General features: G+C 50.9%; 1 protein-coding gene across 1 annotated transcript in view; it reads left to right on the top strand.

Moving 5' to 3' along the window:
- ANKRD11 (ankyrin repeat domain 11) overlaps positions 1 to 17460 on the top strand; it is a 40622-nt gene that overhangs the window by 16912 nt on the left and 6250 nt on the right. The window contains exons 3-7 of the mRNA XM_009890329.1: positions 7641 to 7811; positions 9041 to 9244; positions 11113 to 11255; positions 11713 to 11860; positions 12707 to 17459. Coding sequence (XP_009888631.1) covers positions 7641 to 7811; positions 9041 to 9244; positions 11113 to 11255; positions 11713 to 11860; positions 12707 to 17459 — 5419 coding nt within the window. The remainder of the gene's footprint in view (positions 1 to 7640; positions 7812 to 9040; positions 9245 to 11112; positions 11256 to 11712; positions 11861 to 12706; position 17460) is intronic.

Below are 17460 nucleotides of genomic sequence, written 5' to 3'. Positions count from 1 at the left end.
ATAATGCCGGTACAGTGTGGATAGACTGGCAAACACCAGCCTTCAGATCACCCTTAGAAACTCCCCGTGTGCATCAGCCATCTGGGAAGTGCTGTGCGGAAAAGCAGGTCGTTTTATGACAGGAGCTGCCATAAATCTCCCTCCTCCCCCCGCATCACCTCCTTAACATGCAGAGTGAGAGGTTGCAGTGTGCTGTGTCTCTGTGAACCAAAAATCTATCAATGATGGCTTTTTCCTTAATACAAGAGCTTTTATCAGCGCTGTCTGCAGAGTGTCCTGCCCCCAGCTCCCAGGAGGGGAGAGCTGGCCAGGCGGCTGTGCGGAGCCTTCCTCCTCCGTCCTCCCTCCTCCGGTTCTTTCTGTTTCGTGGGAAATGAAAGGTCTGGACCTGAAAATCAGTCTCTCTTGGAATTATTCACGTTTAACATGGAGATTGTTGGAGATTGTTGAACCTCTCAGTTCCTTCGCAGGAAGGAGTTAGCCAGTGGCCACTCCGGTGAGAGGATGCATTTACACATTTCTGCACACCTCTGTTGTCTGTCCTACAAGACTAGGGAAAACACCGGTATTTAGATTGCAGGCTATTGCACAGCATTAAACCTTTCTAGCCGAATTATGCTTTTAAAAATACTGCAACCACTGGGTCAGGGCCTGTGGACCCCTTGTCTCCGGGAAGCCGGGCTGAGCGGTGAGGAGTGTGGGCTCAGCACCACGTGCGGTGACGTGACGTGGTTATAAACGGGCTTGTTCCCTCCCGCCGGCACCTCTCCTCCGCTCCTGGCTGTCAAAGCCGACGTCTCCGCCATCCTTTCAGCGGAGCTGTGCAGGATGAGTCGCTGGCTCTGGACTCTCTCCATCCTTCAGATCAGGAAACAGCGCGCTGCTCTCTACAGGAGCGGCTCAGGGCGCCTTCCTTGCCGTTCTGCCGAAGCAAACCCCGCTACTGCTTTTCCTCTGTTTCCTCCTCGGTTTCCTTTTTGGCATCTGCTTTCATTTGGCTGATTAGCCAGACACCATCTCCCGTCTCTGCCCCCGAGTCCGTTTGTACTGCAGGCTCTGCAGCGCATCCGTGAATTCGGGGCGCAAAGCACGCCTCCTCCCTGCATTGGCCTTCAGGTGCAGCTCTCCAGCCGGAGTGCCGTGTTCCTCTGCTTTATGGTGGTCTCCGTGCAGTCATGCCAACCCTGTTTGCCCTTCTCGCAGCGCTCTTCGCAGCCTCGCAGTCGCCTGGCTTCTGTCCTGCTCCCCTGCTGCCCTCTCTTGTTTATCTCCCCATGCCGTTGTGCTGCTTCCCATTCCACGCCGCCGCTGCACTGAACCTGCTGCTGCGGTCCTCCCCGCACCTCTGCAGCGCCACCGCCTTGAGTCCTTCCCGTTGGCACCATCCTCTGTGCTTGTCCTTAAATTCTGGGGTGCCCACGGAGCTTTGGGCCGTGGTTGTATCGTGGTGCTGTAAACCTTTCGACTCATGATCGCTCTTCTTCAGCGCACGTTGGTCCACGTCTGCAGATGCCCTGCGAGCGTGTGTAAGCATCCGCACGCTGGGGCTCCGGGCTGCCCGCACTCAGGTTAAACCTGCTTTTCCCCTGGTTTGAGCTGACATGCTCCAAAACGTTTTATGCCCTACAACTCCTGCAGTAAAAATGAGTCACTCTTACGCATGCTAGGCTGTGGATGGGGAAGGCAGAGGCTTGTGCGGTCTCTCGGGGGTGCAATGCAGTCTCTATTGCTGTCTGTACTGTTCTAATTTATTCTTATTGATCTTTTGTTTGTGTGCTTGCTCGGCAAATAAACCGTTGAAAATCCCGACTCATCGGCGAGCCAACAGTCAGTTTCTCCGTGCAGCGCTGAGATGTTCAGCGTGAGCTGCTTATTTGGAAATGGTATTTTTCCTCAGGGTACCACCTTATATGCGTGTGTTGTCATGTCGGAGCAGTTTAAACAGATGCTTTTTGCATTACAGGGTACGACGCGTTCATGGGGAGCGAGGAGCTGTGCTGCTCAGCCGCAGCTCTGGGTTGGAGCTCCCAGCCCCACAACCTGCCAGCATCTCACAGTGCGTGTTCGAGAAATCTCTGAAAGATTTTCCATCGCTGCCCTTTTCTCTTTCCTTCCCTGCCTCTCTTTTTTCGCTTGTTTCAGCTAGGGACGGGGGTTCAGCCCGCACGGTGCTGCCCTGCGTGCAGAGCCAGCTCGACAGCTAGCACCGAATGCCTCCGTGTGAAGCAGCACCTGCCCTGGGACCCCCGCGGGGCTGCCGATGGGCTTCCAGCAGCCCCTGGTTTGTGCTCCCTGTTGCAGCAGCGCGAGCATCCCGTGACCTGGAGTGTAGTTTGGGCACGAGAACCACCTACGGGCTAATGCTCAAACCCCTTTGTCCTGGGAACCTGCTCCTGTTCTGCCTTTCGTGAGCCTCTCGGGTTCAGTGTGATGAAAAGAAGGAGAAGCAGTTCCCCGGCTGTGTTCGGCCGCCGCAGCTCTGCTCACATCCTACTTTCCCCTTTAAGCTTGCGCACGCGGTTCCTGCTGGCGTCAGCGTGAGGGAAGAGCCGAGCAGGATCCCCAAATTAAACCACGGCAGCGCCAGGCTGAAGCTTTGCTCTGTAGGTTTGCAGGAGGATGAAGCAAACGGCAAACGAGCTGCTTTAAAAATAGCTGAATGGAGGTGTGGCTCATCCCCGGGCGGGCGCACAAGCGCATCGCTGGGTGGTTGTGGTCTTCCCTCCCGCCGGGATCGGTGTGCACGGTCCAGCCACCATCTCTGGTGATCAGCAGCGAGATAACCGTGGCGGGGGGGCTCCTCGCCTGCTCACCCCTTTGTACCTCTGGGTTTTGTGCTTCTGTGGAGGGACAAGCATGCGGACAGCCTTGCTAAAGGAGTTGTAGTGTAAAAATAACCTTTATACCTGTTTGCTGAGGTATTTACCCACTGTGAGCGTTTCTCTTAGTTTGTTCCATGTTGCTGCAAGGTGTTACAGAAAAGCATTTAATTAGAGAAGGAGCAGCCTGCAGGAGCCAGCGGCACTTGAAGCCGTTGAGCAGAGACCGTTCTTGCAGGTGCCCCTTTTAAATCGGCTGAAAATCAGGTTCTGAGTAAAGTCTTCCAGGTTGAAATGAAACGTGTTTGTAGCTCTGTTAGCCTGGGACCAGCCAGGCTGAGGGAAGCCAGCCCTGAGCCTTCCTCCCGTCACGCCGCTCGTGCCAAGCCGAGCAGGACCCTGCGGGATGCTTCTGCTGAGGCTGAGGATGGGAAGCGGAGCTGCCGGTGGCACGGCACACATCCTCTGGGAGCACCTTCTTCTCCGTCCTTCCCGCTTACGTTTCAGACCCCCTTCTGCCCGGGTGTCATGCCAGGCAGGGAGCCTGGGGCTGCCACGCTGCCTGCGCCCGGGTGCCGGCGCTGGGAGCCATCGGATGCCGGGCAGAGCCCAGCCCTGCTTCGCTCCTTATGCAATCAGCGCAGGAAACGCAGCCAGCGACCTACTTCCCCCCCGAACACTTAAAGAAGTCGGATTAACCTCTGCGCGGCGGCAGCCGGCAGACAAGCATCTAACTGCAGAGGGGATAGTACTGCGTTTCTCTGCTGCCTTCCACCAGGGAGGACTCGGGGGAACGGGTGAGCGAGGCCCCGGCTCCAGAGGGGGAAATCCCTTTACTGCGGGGCAGAAGGAGGCACCAAGGAGCCAAACGCTGTGACCACGAAGCGCGTGAGCAGGACTAGACGTGATCCTCCAGCGCCAGGGACCGGCACAGCGCCGGGCGATGCTGCCTTCCCACAGGGAAGCACACGCGAGCCCGAGTCCTCGGCTGCCTCCACCAGCCCTCGCTGCCTCACCACAGTGAGCAAGAACGCAGCAGTCGCTTTCCAATTTATTTTTATCTTGTTGATCACATGCTTTTTAATGTTAAATGTTCTGTGGGGGAGGAAATTTCTGCAACTGCAGAATTAATAGGAGTTTAGGGGGTTTCAGTTGAACTTGGTAATCAATTTTTGCAAATCACAGGCTCATGCTGACAACCTGCAGCAGCCGAGTAATATTAATGAAAATGTTCCCATTCTAATTGTGGCTCTGCACGTATGGACGGAACAGCCCTCTACCACGTACAACGTTTCTACTTTAGAGACACTGCCTGGTGGCACCGGCCCGGGTGTTAGCCAGCGTGATCCCCTCGAGCATCTTCATGTCCCTCTTTGCGGTACGGCGGGATGTGGCGTTCTCCGAGGCATGCGGAGAAGCCAGGCCTTTACCCACTGCCTGGCTGAACGGGATTTAACAAGCCTGCTTTGAACCGCGGCTCCGGAGCCTAATGAGGAGCGGGGAAGCGTTGTGTATGCGGATCAGGTGTCCCTGCGCTCGGGGCGAGCGTGCCTGGTGGGACGCGCTGCTCGGCAGCGTGGCTCCTGGAACTGCCCGGGCTAAATTGTTTTCTTACCGTAAGCACATTGAGTTTAATTTTATTTTAAGCCATTAAAAAACTATCCACTTCCCTGTGATCTGATTTCATCTCCTAGCTCTGTTATGGCTGCCAGAGTGACTGAAATGTGGCTTCGGAGAATTAAACCGAGATTCTCCTTCAATGGACAGACGTGTTTCCAGGGCTTGTGTTTGAAGAGAGGTGACCCATGCTGTCTGGTTGGAGAGGTTCCCTGGTATGGAGTTGTTATTTCTTAGACGTACAGGATCCCAGGCGCAGGGGGTCGATGGAAATCATCTGCTCTGGATGAGACCTTTGCAGTGGGAGAGCAGCAGAGGACGGCACCTTTGTCCGTGGTGCAGGGAAAAGGTTTTCGGAGCTGCCTGCTCGTCAGCCAAGGAAGCGCGGGAGATGCAAGCGGCATGAATCGAGCTGGAGCAGTGGAGACATCCCCACACGCTGCTGCCCTCGTCTGCCGGAGACTTTTACTCTGCTGGCAGTTTGGTGAATGAACGAGGAAACCTGTGCTTCGGCACAAAGTCCGGTGACTGAGTTTAAACCCGTCCATTGGCAGTTTCACCTGACCTGCTGGACTTTGCGCAGAGGCAAAGCAGGCTCTGTCGTGCTGGTGGCCGCATGCCAGTGACTCGCGTTGAATTTGACAAAATGGCAAATGGGACTGGATGAGCAGAGCTGGGTTAGAGCTGGCAGGTTGCAGGATTTGCCTTTGCCCAGGCTGCCGGACCCTGTCCTGGCACAGGGGTGGTGGTGGGGAAGAGAATGGATGCAGCTAGTCCATTAGTCCATTAAGCTCGCGTCTATCTGATTTGTTGGAAATTCTCTTGGACCTCTACATCTCCCCGCATGCTTTTGACAGTTTCAGGGTGCTGGAACTGGGGTCTGGGCAGAAACTGGGCGGCTACATGGTGGGCTTTCCCCTCCCTGGCTGCTGGGACTCGAAGCCCTGTTTCTTGGAGAGCGTTATCAGACATTTACTTGTTTGCAAACCTCCTTGTATCATCCCTCTGACACTTTCTGGGATTCTCAAAATATCTTCAGCAAAATAATAAGCATAGCTAGAGTCAAACATTTGAGTAGAAGAGAGCCCTTGCCTTTGCTACCTCGCTGGAAGACTTGGCGTACCGTATCGGCAGCGTAGTTAACCCACGTGAAAGTACTCCATGTTGCAGCATTCCTCTTCGGGGCCAGCAGGTACTTGCAGCCGTGCTGTGATAAATAACCCCCTCGATTCCTCTGTGTCTTCTGGCAGCATCTTGGCGAGTACCAGTCCCTGCTGGGGCTGAGCGTGGCGGGACCCGGGGGCTTATGGCTGTGCAAGTCAAAACTCCTTTTCATTAAAAAGATTTTTACTTTGCGCTTCGAAGTCGCTGGCGGGCTTTGCTCTCTTGAAAAGCAAGTGGGATCAGTTTGAGACCGGAGCTTCTGTTTATGCGGGAGGTTTTGAGCAGCTCGCCCGTACGCGCTGTTTTCATTACGTCAGGGATGCGGCGAGGTGTTTTGCCGCTCAGGTTTCTCGAGCGGCACTGAACCAGCCTTGATTCGCACTGGCGTTCGAGCACGCGATGGGAGGGCCGGGAGCCGCTCACCTGCCTTTGATAACTTTTATAGGTGTGGTTGCGAAGAACGTCGTTACCGGCCCTCTGCACGCAGTAAGAGCCCTGCAGTTAGCCCGGTTATAAACAAACTATATCTGTGCTTAGAAATAGATGTGAGCAAAGTTGGATTTTCCACTCGCACGCACCGTATCTTCCTTATGCTTCTTTGTAGGTTTAGGACAGTTGCCGGGTAGGAGGGATGCAGCTTGGTTGCTGGCAAGGAACTGCCGTGCGGCTCTGCAGATACATATTCTCTCTCTCGCTTGGCTGGCTCCGTGAAAGGAAACTTAATTTTTGTTTTCTGAACTGGCACCTTGGAACTTTGTTCACCGAACGCATCCCTGCAGTGGGACTCTGGCGTGGCTGCAGCTCCGCAGACCCGCTGGAGAGCACGCGGCAGGATTTGTGCTCCCCCCAGGCAGCGTCAACAAGCAAGCAGACCCGAAGCACAGAGCAAGGGCTGCTTGCTCTCCTTGCGCGGGAAAAGGATCAATACTTGCATAAAGGAAACTGGAAAAAGGCTCGAGAAAAGCTGTAGAATCAGACTGCTCGCAGAGGTTAGGTGTGCGAGCTGGGCTGAGCTGGGCAGCGGGGAGGGAGGCAGCGGTGCTCAGCGGGGTCCAGTTCTCACCAGCTTGCAGTGGGGCTGCTCTGTGGGTCGCCGGGAGCAAGGCTGGAGGTGCAAGGAGAGGCTGGAGTTTTGTCTCGTCCCTGTACACATGGCATGCCAGCAGCAAATACTGGCTTTGGAGGCGGTTGTGCTCAGTCCCTGAGCAGGAGCTGCCTTTGTACCTGGATGATTTAGGAACCCGAATGTCAGGATGGGCATTTGGGGGATGGCAAGCCAGCCACAGGGGTTTCTTCCTCGCCTCTTGTTTGTTTGGGTGGGTTTTTTTAAAGGGATGCAGGAATGGATGTGGCTAAGCAGTCGTTGGCCTGGCCGCAGGTGGGTGCTCTGCATTAGGCTGGAAGCGGTCTCTTTGGGAGGAGAGGGACACCCCGGTGCTCCCCCAGGCAGTGCGCCCGGCCCCGAGCACCGTCCCGGCGGGGGCTCGGTCGGCGCTGATGGTTTTGCTGCCGAGTCTTTGGTTTGATGATGGTGAGGGGGTGAGATGGCAACATTTCCGAGCTGTCAGCCTGTATCTTGTTAGCACTCTTTGTTGATGCTTTTAGATGCCTCCGGTTCAGTCCATGCTGTGGTGGTGTAAGGCTGCGTACGCTCCTCGAAGCACCACGGCATGAGATGGTGGCTCCTAAAAGCAAGATGGAAGGTACAGTACTGGCAGCGGACCTGCTCCCTCCTTCTTGTGCTGCTGTTTGATGGGGGGGGCAGAACTGGTAGAAGTTTGTGCCGGGAGAGGCTGTCGGAGGAGCTGGTGGGCAGCAGGAGCGGTGCGTGTGTCCCAGTTGCAACCACAGTGGTTTGAGCCCAGGCAGCTGCCCCGGGTACCAGTGCTCCCACTGCAGGGATGCATCCCTCACCGCAGGCTTTTTTGTAAGATATGGAAATGGAATTGGAGAGGTGTTAGCACTTTGCTCAGAAGCTAACATGGTTTTTAGTTGCATGAACATTCACGGCTTGTGTTTTTGTGTCTCCTTGCACCACAGAAAAGCAGGGTCCAGAGCGGAAGAGGATTAAAAAGGAGCCCGCCACCAGAAAGCCTGGCTTGCTCTTCGGAATGGGCCTTTCGGGGATCCGGGCAGGCTACCCGCTCTCCGAGCGCCAGCAAGTTGCTCTCCTTATGCAGATGACAGCAGAAGAGTCTGCAAACAGCCCAGGTGAGATCTGGAGGGTGATTTTTGCTCAGCGGTGTGGGTGGACAGGTGTGAGCTTGCAGTGAGAGGCTCGCGAATACCTGGGCTTCTCAAACCCTGGCCACGGGGTCACCAGCTGGTTCAGGTAGCTCCTCGCTGGCAGCAGAGGTGAGCTGGTGACCACCCCCACCATGGTACGGGAGGGCTGATACGCTGCTCCATGGGGTCTCCCTGCTCTCAGCGCCATAGGTGGGATGCTGGAGGTGGGCAGCGGGACGCCCACTCCCATGGGGCTCCACAGTGACTCCAGGCATGAGCTGCCACTGGGGTCCGCACATGGCTGTGGCTGCCCTTCCTTCTTCCAGTATAAGGCAGCAGCAGGAGATGTCCCACGGGCTGAATCCAGGCTGCTACTGAGGCTGCCCTGGCTGCTTAACTGGAGCTTTGGTTCCACAGGAGCCTCCTCCACGTCAGAGCTTCGCATTTTCCGCTGGCGTCTCAGGCTAACTCAGTAAAGGAGCATTGTGAATAAAGTTAAAAGACCATCCTCTGCGGGTTTATTAATGTTTCTTCTTGTGGAGAGGGATAAGACATGTAACCAGTGCAACTGTAACTTGAGATGCTGAGCAGCTGGAATGTGTTTACCACAGATTTTGTATTTTAGTAATTTTTATCTGTTGCATACATGACCCCCCCAGGGTTTTCAGAGGCACTGTGCTATCTGTATGCGCACATCTGCATCCTACACACAAACATTGCAGCTTTTAACCGCATATTTTGTTGTTCTTAACACCAATCTAGCTGCTTATGTTGCTGTCACTTGGGGGAAAGAAAAAAGGCAAAAAGTTGTGTAGCCTTCAGAGCATTCAGACGTTCTCCCAGGAAATGTGCCGTCTCCTCCCAAGGCTGTCAGACCTCACATGTACTTGGTAAAAGGCCACTTCCCTTAGGAAATGAGCTTTTAGGGTAAGGAGCTTCATTGTTTGCTCCTAAATCATGGGATCGCCTACAGTCTTTGCAAGGACTGCAGTTCTCTCCAGTGGGCTTTGGCAGCCCGCAATTAATATCTGCATTATACACACACAGGCTTTCCTCTGTCTTCACATCGACTTCAGAGGTTCAGTTGCCTCTCAGTGCCTTGTGGTGAGCGTTTTGAGGAGAGGTGAGGTGAAATGTGTTGCAAGAGCTCCCTCTAAGGGTTTAGGGCTTCCTTTGTATTGCGGTTCTTAACTCTGTCTCTCTCCTCCATGCAGTTGACACAACACCAAAGCATCCCTCTCAGTCTACAGTTTGTCAGAAGGGAACTCCTAACTCTGCCTCCAAAACCAAAGATAAAGTAAATAAGAGAAACGAGCGAGGAGAGACTCGGCTGCATCGAGCTGCCATCCGAGGAGATGCCCGGCGCATCAAGGAGCTCATTATCGAGGGTGCAGATGTCAATGTGAAAGACTTTGCAGGTAACCAGCCCACTGACAGCACTGGCAGGGCAGCCCACGCAGCTGAACCTTTTCCCACCTGGTTGCACGTTCCACCTCCAAGAACGGCTCCTGCCAGAGAAAGCAGTTTCTTTATAGCACAGGTTCACTACTTGTAAAGAGGGGATTAACCAAAAATAATGATTTTGCCCTTTGGGGAGGAAAAAGTCTTGCTGTCCTTTAAAAAAAAAAACCAAACACCTACTACAGATTTGTCAAAATAATAAATCCCTGAAAAGCATCAGTTCCTTTGTTGGAGTTTGGCAGCTAAATTCCCAAGCTGTCCAGTCTGCCCTGAACACACTATCACTTGGGGCAGCGATACTGGGCTGGGCTTGGTTTGTAGCAATCCCTGGGGCTGATGCGGCTCCACGCTCTGAAACAGTGACCGGGACCATCCAGTCCTGTTTTCTTGTGCCCTTCCACATGGGTGCTGTCTTAGAAGTCTGGAGGGGAATTTGCAAAGGGAGGTGGGCTCTTGTAGCTCTTTTGTAACTTCAAATATAAGAAATGATATGCACAAAAATATTGAAAAGAGTGGGTTTGTAAAATCATTGCTCCAGAGTTGAATGGCTGATGCCTAAAGCATTCTGGTGTTTGTTTTTAAATACTGAACGTGAAGGTGCCGCTGCAGATGTGAAGGACAAGGTCAAGCTCCCAGCTGCACCAGCCGGGCTTCCGAACTAGAGGAAACACTGACTGCCGTGAGCTTCAGCTGAGGAGTAGCACCACCTCCTCCTCCTCCTCCTCAGCAGTGCTGCCAAGCTCTGCTTCTGGTGGTGGGAATGGGGAAAGGAGCCTGGGTGTGGGGCTGCGGCCGCAGCTGAGCCTGGGATGGGAACGGCCCCGAGTGCTGCGGGGAGAGGGCGGCCGTGAGATGATGACCGGTGCCGTTTGTGCACACCCGATCAACGATGGGGCTGAATTAGCATGAGACAGCCCTTCTTCCAGCACGTCCGAGAGCTTGACTTTGCTCTTTGCTGTTCTCTTCACACGATTTTGGGGCTATAAATAGATAGGCATGTTCCTCCGCCTGTATGATTAATATCAGTGCTAGACTGAACTATCAGTTGCGATTAATTCTGGTCACAGGTGCCCCTTTTTAATGCTCCGGGTGAAGGTAACAGAATGAGCTCCCACGACGCTATCAGCAAAATACCGAAGGAGCCACGTACATTTGCTGGGAAACTTCAAAACAGTTTCTGCTTAAAAATAGTCTGTTTGAACATGATAAAATATTTCATTCTGTGTTCTTCGGAGGTTTGTTTGAGAACTAGAGGCACTGTTACTGTGGAGACCTGCTGTTTGGTTTCTCCCCGAGCCGAGGGCTGTTTTGCGGTGGCATGGCTGCTTGCTTTGGAGAGCACACAGAAAATATTTGTGAGGTCTGCGCGGGGGATGTTTCAGAGCAATGTCTGCAGTTCAGGGCTCAGTCCCGATCTGTGTGGCAGTGTTTCCCTTGTGGAGGAGATAGAAGAGGAAAGGATTTCAGACCTGACTTCCATGCGGCATCAGCGATTCTCTTAATTTCCTACATAAAACTTTGCCTTTCCATTTCCTGGGGCTTTGTCCATTCTGGCAGATGATCTGTCTGTAACACATTGCGTGACCAGAGGGAAAAGCGGGATTGATTTAACTACTGCCTGGTTGGAGTAACAAGGCAGAGCTGCAGGTTTCATCCTGCTGTGCCATAGGGGACTGGGCAAACGAGACCATCTTCTTGGCCATCAGAGCCACAGACCCCTTGACACGCTGGCGTCTGCAGCGTCTGTGAACGGAGGTTCATTTTCACTGTGTCCAACTCCTCCATGAAGGTGATGTCCATGTTCTGAGTGTCCCTTTGCTTGCAGGCTGGACGGCGTTGCACGAGGCATGCAACCGGGGTTACTACGATGTTGCAAAGCAGTTGCTTGCTGCAGGCGCCGAAGTCAACACAAAGGGGTTGGATGACGACACCCCGCTGCACGATGCAGCGAATAACGGGCACTTCAAGGTTGGTTTTTGCTGGATTTCATAACTGTGTTTTTAATGACTATTTTTCCTTGTGCTTCAAGCACCTAACTGTGCACATACAGAGATTCTGGTTATTTTATTATCCTTTGCTGCTGATAGCCATTTAGCGGGCAAGAATTTCTCCACTCTGATGCTGTTGAGTGTTTCACTCGGTGTTCCCCTGTGCAGTGGGATAGTTCGTTTTCCTTCTGGAGTCAGGGGGAGGGAGCATGGATTTGTGTCTTGTTCTTCTCCCTTATTCCCTGCCCAGGTTGGTTTGTGTTGCTGTTTTTTTGACTCCTTTCTTATCGATGATTGTTAGTACCATAAGGCACGTCCCAAGGACAGACTGCTGTCTAGCTTGAGGACATCTCGCTTTTAGTTATATATGGAAGTTGTACAAAAAGCCTGGAATTGAAACATCGCGAGCGTCTTCAAGTCTCAATTTCTGTTTTCAGGTGGTGAAATTGTTGTTACATTATGGAGGGAATCCTCATCAAAGCAACAGGAAGGGCGAGACACCTTTAAAAGTAGCTAATTCTCCCACCATGGTGAATCTGCTCCTGGGAAAGACCACATACCCCTCTAGCGAAGAGAGTTCAACAGGTGAGATTGACCTTTGTGTGAACATGGGAGTGATGTTTGTGGCCTGCAGCTGTCTGTTAATACAGAGACCTTAAGAGGACAGTGAAGTTAGACTCTTGTCAGAATATCTGCACGCTGCTGCCACGGTCAGGAGTCCGTCTGTAGCTGTAACCCAAATTCAGACAACATAACTACCAGCCTTTAGCTCCGGGAGCTCTAGCTGTTTGCCCTGGAACCCTACGTTGCGATCACTTGCCTGGTGCAATCGAGATGTAGGATTGGAAGCCAATTGCAGGTAAATGGATGTCTTACCTTTGAAATGTGGGTAATATTCCAACTTGTGCATAGAGAGGAGGAGGTTTGCGTGCACGTCGTGTATTCCCATCCCTCCCCGGTCACAGGGCACAGCGCTTGGCTGTACCAGTGTTGACGTTTCAGGTTGTGCTCCCGGGCTGTCCTTCAGCAGAGCGCCCTGCTAGAGCCTGTCCCGCCAGTGCCACCATTGTGGCTGTGCTAGGTGGGAAACGCTGCAGGTTTTAATTAGTGCTAATTAGAGTTCCAGTCTTATGGGGAGCCTTGACCTGCGCTGTGTGCAGTCATAACCGTGTTAAAAGGTTTTTCTCTTGATAAAACCCTGGACGTTGTTTTGAGGAACGCCCCATGCAGGTTTGAGGCTGGATAGCTAGTCCTTTCTGAAAGATCTCCCTTCCTGGCATTTCGAGCTTTCAGCTGCAAACTTAGCAAAGGCTGGGTGAGGCGAAAGGGCAGCAGGGCCGTCCGCAGGGGTTCACGTCTGCAGCAGACCGATGATGTCCCCTCCCCGAAGCCCCTCACAGCACTTAACACATTTTTCTTCTCTTTCTGCAGAGACCTCAGAAGAGGAGGATGCCCCTTCCTTCGCTCCCTCCAGCTCTGTTGATGGCAATAACACAGACTCAGAGTTTGAGAAGGGTTTGAAGCACAAGCCCAAGGCCCAGGAGCCCCCCAAAACCATCACCCCGGTGAAGGACGAGTATGAATTTGATGAGGACGATGAGCAGGACCGGGTCCCACCAGTCGATGACAAACATTTGCTGAAAAAGGATTACAGAAAAGAGACTAAAGCAAACAGTTTCATTTCCATACCCAAAATGGAAGTGAAAACTTATACTAAAAATAACACAATTACACCAAAGAAAGCTGCCCACCGCATCCTGTCGGACAGCTCGGACGAGGAGGAGACCAGCGTTGCAGTGGGGACGGGGGAGAAGCTGCGACTTTCGACCCACTCGATATTGCCCAGCAGCAAGATTCGGGAGCCCGCCAGCACAAAGCCACAGAAGGAGAAAAGCAAAGTAAAAAAGAAGCGGAAGAAGGAGACGAAAAGCAAAGAGGTTCGGTTTGGCAAAAAAAATGACAAATTTTGTTCCTCTGAATCAGAGAGTGAAAACGTGGAGAGTGAGGAGGATGATAGAGACTCTCTTCAGAGCTCTAGCTGTGTAAAGGACTCAAGGCTAGTGCTAAAGGAATCCTCCTTGTTTAACTCTCTGTCTGCCTCATCGACCTCTTCTCATGGGAGTTTAGCATCCCAGAAACATAATCCCAATCTTACAGAACAGCACTCCAAGCACTGGAGGACGGACAATTGGAAAACCATATCTTCTCCAGCTTGGTCAGATGTCAGTTCCTTATCGGACTCCACCAGGACGAGACTGACGAGCGAGTCAGACTACTCGTCCGAGGACTCGAGCTTAGAATCGCTAAAGCCAGTCAGGAAGAAACCAGAGCACAAAAAGAAAAACACCCCACACAACACTGTTTCTGAGAAAAAGAATTCATTCCATAGCAATGTGGATGGAGCAATTCCAAAGCTGGACAAGGAGGGGAAGGTTGTTAAAAAGCATAAAACAAAACACAAACATAAAAACAAGGATAAGGGGCAGTGCCCCATCAGCCAAGACATTAAAATAATCAAAACGTTTTCTTTTGAGTTTGAGGACTCTAAACAAAAGCCTGAGAAAGGCTTGATAGTAGAGACAGAAAATCCAGTCGAAAACAAATTGAAAGTGTTAAAGCATGAGCGAGAACACAGTAAGAAGGAGGAGAAGCTCCCCAAGGGTAAAGGGGAGGAGAAGGAATGGTTGTTTAAAGATGAGACTGGAAAATCCTCGAAAGAGGAGAAATCATTAAGAAAAGTCAAAGATGGTAGTAAAGACATGAGCAAATCCTTCAGAGAAGGATTAAGTAAATCAGAAAAAGAGAAACTTGTAAAGGAGAAGTCTCCCAAAGAGGAGAAGCCAAGAATACACAAGGAGGAGAAAAAGAAGAAGTCAAAGGACAAGCAGTCAAAATCTGAAAAGAAGAATGAGCTGAAGGAGGAGAAGGTTTCTAAACTAGAAAAAGAAAAATCCTTTAAGGAAGAGAAAGAAAAATGCAAAAAAGAAAAACTTTACAGGGATGAGTCTGGGTTTGATGAGTTTAATAACAAAAACCAGTTTCCCGAAAGTGAGGACACGAAGTTCAGCCTTTCGGATGATCAGCAAGAGAGGTGGTTTTCAGACTTGTCTTCAGATTCATCCTTCGATTTCAAAGGTGAAGATAGCTGGGATTCTCCAGTAACAGATTTCAGGGAGATTAAAAATGACACCGTGGCAAAACTAATCATAGAACCTGTGAAAGAGGAAATTAAAGACAAGAAAAAGGAAAATAAAACGAAAGAGAAGAAGGAATACAACGAGAAACGTAATGAAAAGGACACTTACTTAAAGAAGAAAGAGAGGGACTATGTGGACAAAAGCTCCGAGAAGAAAAAGGACCAAACAGACAGACACAAAGTTACTCCTAGTTACTTGCCTGAAAAGGATAAGAAAAGGAAGGATTCTGCAGAGAGTGTCAAGGAGAGGAAAGAAAAAGAGACAGGCGAAACCAACAAAGACAGAAAAGATTCCTCTGATGGCTCTAAAGATCGAAAAGATACCAAAACAAAGCAGGAGGAGCCCTACCGAGATGACTTTAAAGAATATGGCTGCGATACATTCTTCAAGGATAAGTCTGACCCTGAATTCAGCAGTAAAACTCTGGAGAGTTGGGAGAGGCACCATTCTGGGAAGGAAAAGGAGAAGAAAGATGCTCCCGATAAAGAAAAAAAAGAAAAGGTGAAGCCAGAAAAATACAAGGAAAAATCCAAAGAAGGCGACAAGGAGAAAAATGAAAAAGTTGCTCCTGAGAAAATCCTGAAAGACAAAGAACTAGAAAAGAGTTTCAAAGAGAAAAAAGAAACCAAGGAGAAATACAAAGACCTGCACAGCAAAGACAAAGAAAGGAAGAGTTCTTTCGACCAGGTTAAAGAGAAGAAGGAGAAAAACTTCTCCACAGATCGAGAGGACTTCTCCGAGAAAAAGGATGAGAAGAAAGGCAAGGAGAAAAGCTGGTACAGTATTGCAGACATCTTCACAGACGAAAGCGAAGACGAGAGGGATGATTACAGCTTGACTGGGTTCAAAGTCAGCGACTCCGCTGGGAGCGAAATGCATCGTCTGGACAGTCTGCAGGAGAAAGACGACGGTGCAGCTGCCGAGAAGGAGCTGTACCCCGACAAGCACCGCAAGTACTCCTCCGACCGGCAACATTCAGGAGAGAAGCAGAAAGATAAGGACTCCAAGGAGAAGAAAAAGGACAAAGGAACATCAGAAGGGGGAAAAGAGAAGAAGGACAAGAGTTCCTTTGAAAAACACAAAGAGAAGAAAGATAAAGAGTCTACGGAGAAGTACAAGGACAGGAAAGACAGGACGTCCATAGATTCCACTCAAGAGAAGAAAAACAAGCAGAAGCTCCCAGAAAAGGTTGAAAAGAAACATGCCAATGACGACAAGGTGAAAAGCAAGCATAAGGAGAAGCCGGATAAAGAGCATTCCAAAGAGAAGAAGTCTTCGAAAGGAGGGGAGTCGGAGAAGAGCCTGCTGGAGAAATTGGAGGAGGAGGCTCTGAATGACTATAGAGATGACTCCAATGACAAAATCAGCGAGATCTCTTCTGACAGCTTCACAGACAGAGGACAAGATCCAGGACTGACCAGCCTCTTTGAGTCTTCTAACCTCTCTCTTGCTGATGCCGCTGAAGAAAAGTTTAAGGACTCGCTCCCTTTACCCTGCTTGCAGGACAAACTCAAGGAGAAGGAGAGACACAGACATTCCTCATCTTCATCAAAGAAAAGTCACGAGAAGGAAAAAGCAAAGAAGGAAAAAACAGAGAAAAAGGAAAAAACAGAGGAATTCAAAGACTCCAGCAGCAGAAAGGATTCCACTCATTATGAAAAAGATTTCTCTGTGGATGGGGAGGCTTTTAGCACTTCCTACAACATGAAGGCAGAGCCTGATGAGGAACCAGAGAAAAGCATTGATTACTTATTTTCTGAAAAGAAAGAAAAAAATGATTCTGAAAGAGAGCTGTCAAAGAAGGCGGAAAAAGAAAAGACTTACGGTTCCAGCACCATCAGCACAGTTAAAGAGAAAAAGAAGCGAGATAAACACAAGGAAAAATGGAAGGAGGAAAAGGAAAAGCATAGAGACAAACATGCAGATGGTTTCTTTAAGCATCACAAAGACGAGCCAAAGTCAACGCTTAAAGACAAGGACAGTCCTCAAGTTACCACCTTTAAAGATAAATCAAAGGAGGACAACCTCAAATTCGGCGAAACCAAACTGAAGGAGAAGCTCAAGGAGAACCAAGAGAAAGACAAATCAGAGTCAATAAAAATAAGCAATGGGAATGAGAAAATAACCCTATCCAAAGACAGCGGCAAGAAAGATGCCAGGCCAAGGGAGAAACTCCTGGGAGATGGTGATCTGATGATGACCAGCTTTGAGAGGATGCTGAGCCAGAAAGACCTGGAAATCGAGGAGCGCCACAAAAGGCACAAAGAGAGAATGAAGCAAATGGAGAAAATGAGGCACAGGTCTGGAGACCCCAAATTAAAGGACAAACTTAAGAGCTCGGAAGATGCGCGCAAGAGGAGTCTGGATCTGGCAACAAAGAAGCCGTTAACGCTGGATACTCAGCTCAAGGACAAGAAACTTAAAGAGCTGGGTCCACTGACTCCTATACTGTCACCGGAAAACAAGGCACAGCCTGCTGTTGGGACAGACTCTAAGGACTGGATAACGGGTCCTCAGCTGAAGGAGATCCTCCCGGCGTCTCCCAGGCCGGATCAGAACCGACCGACAGGAGTCCCGACCCCGGCATCCGTCGTCTCTTGTCCAAGCTATGAGGAGGTGATGCAGACGCCCAGGACTCCTTCATGCAGCAACGAAGACTACACGGACCTGATGTTTGAATGCGCGGACTCGCAGCACTCGCTGCCCATATCCACAATGTCCATGAACGCCTGTTCTCCATCCTTCTTCGACAGATACGCGAATGTTTCCAGTGGGCTCCCCGAGAATCCAAGTCAGACCCCAACTCGTACCATCCCCTCCACGAACCTTTATCGTTCCATCTCGGTTGATATCAGAAGGGCACCTGAAGAAGAATTCAGTGTCGGAGATAAATTTTTCAGACAGCAAAGCGTCCCGGCGACATCAAATTATGACTCTCCAGTGCAGCATGTAATAGAGGAGAAAGTTCCCCTTCCTTCTGTTCCTGCT

The sequence above is a fragment of the Charadrius vociferus genome, unplaced genomic scaffold (genome assembly GCF_000708025.1).
Source record: "Charadrius vociferus isolate BGI_N301 unplaced genomic scaffold, ASM70802v2 scaffold358, whole genome shotgun sequence".
Classification (NCBI taxonomy): Eukaryota; Metazoa; Chordata; class Aves; order Charadriiformes; family Charadriidae; genus Charadrius; species Charadrius vociferus.
The sequence above is the reverse complement of the archived record's forward strand: the minus strand, read 5'-3'. Positions and strand labels throughout refer to the sequence as shown.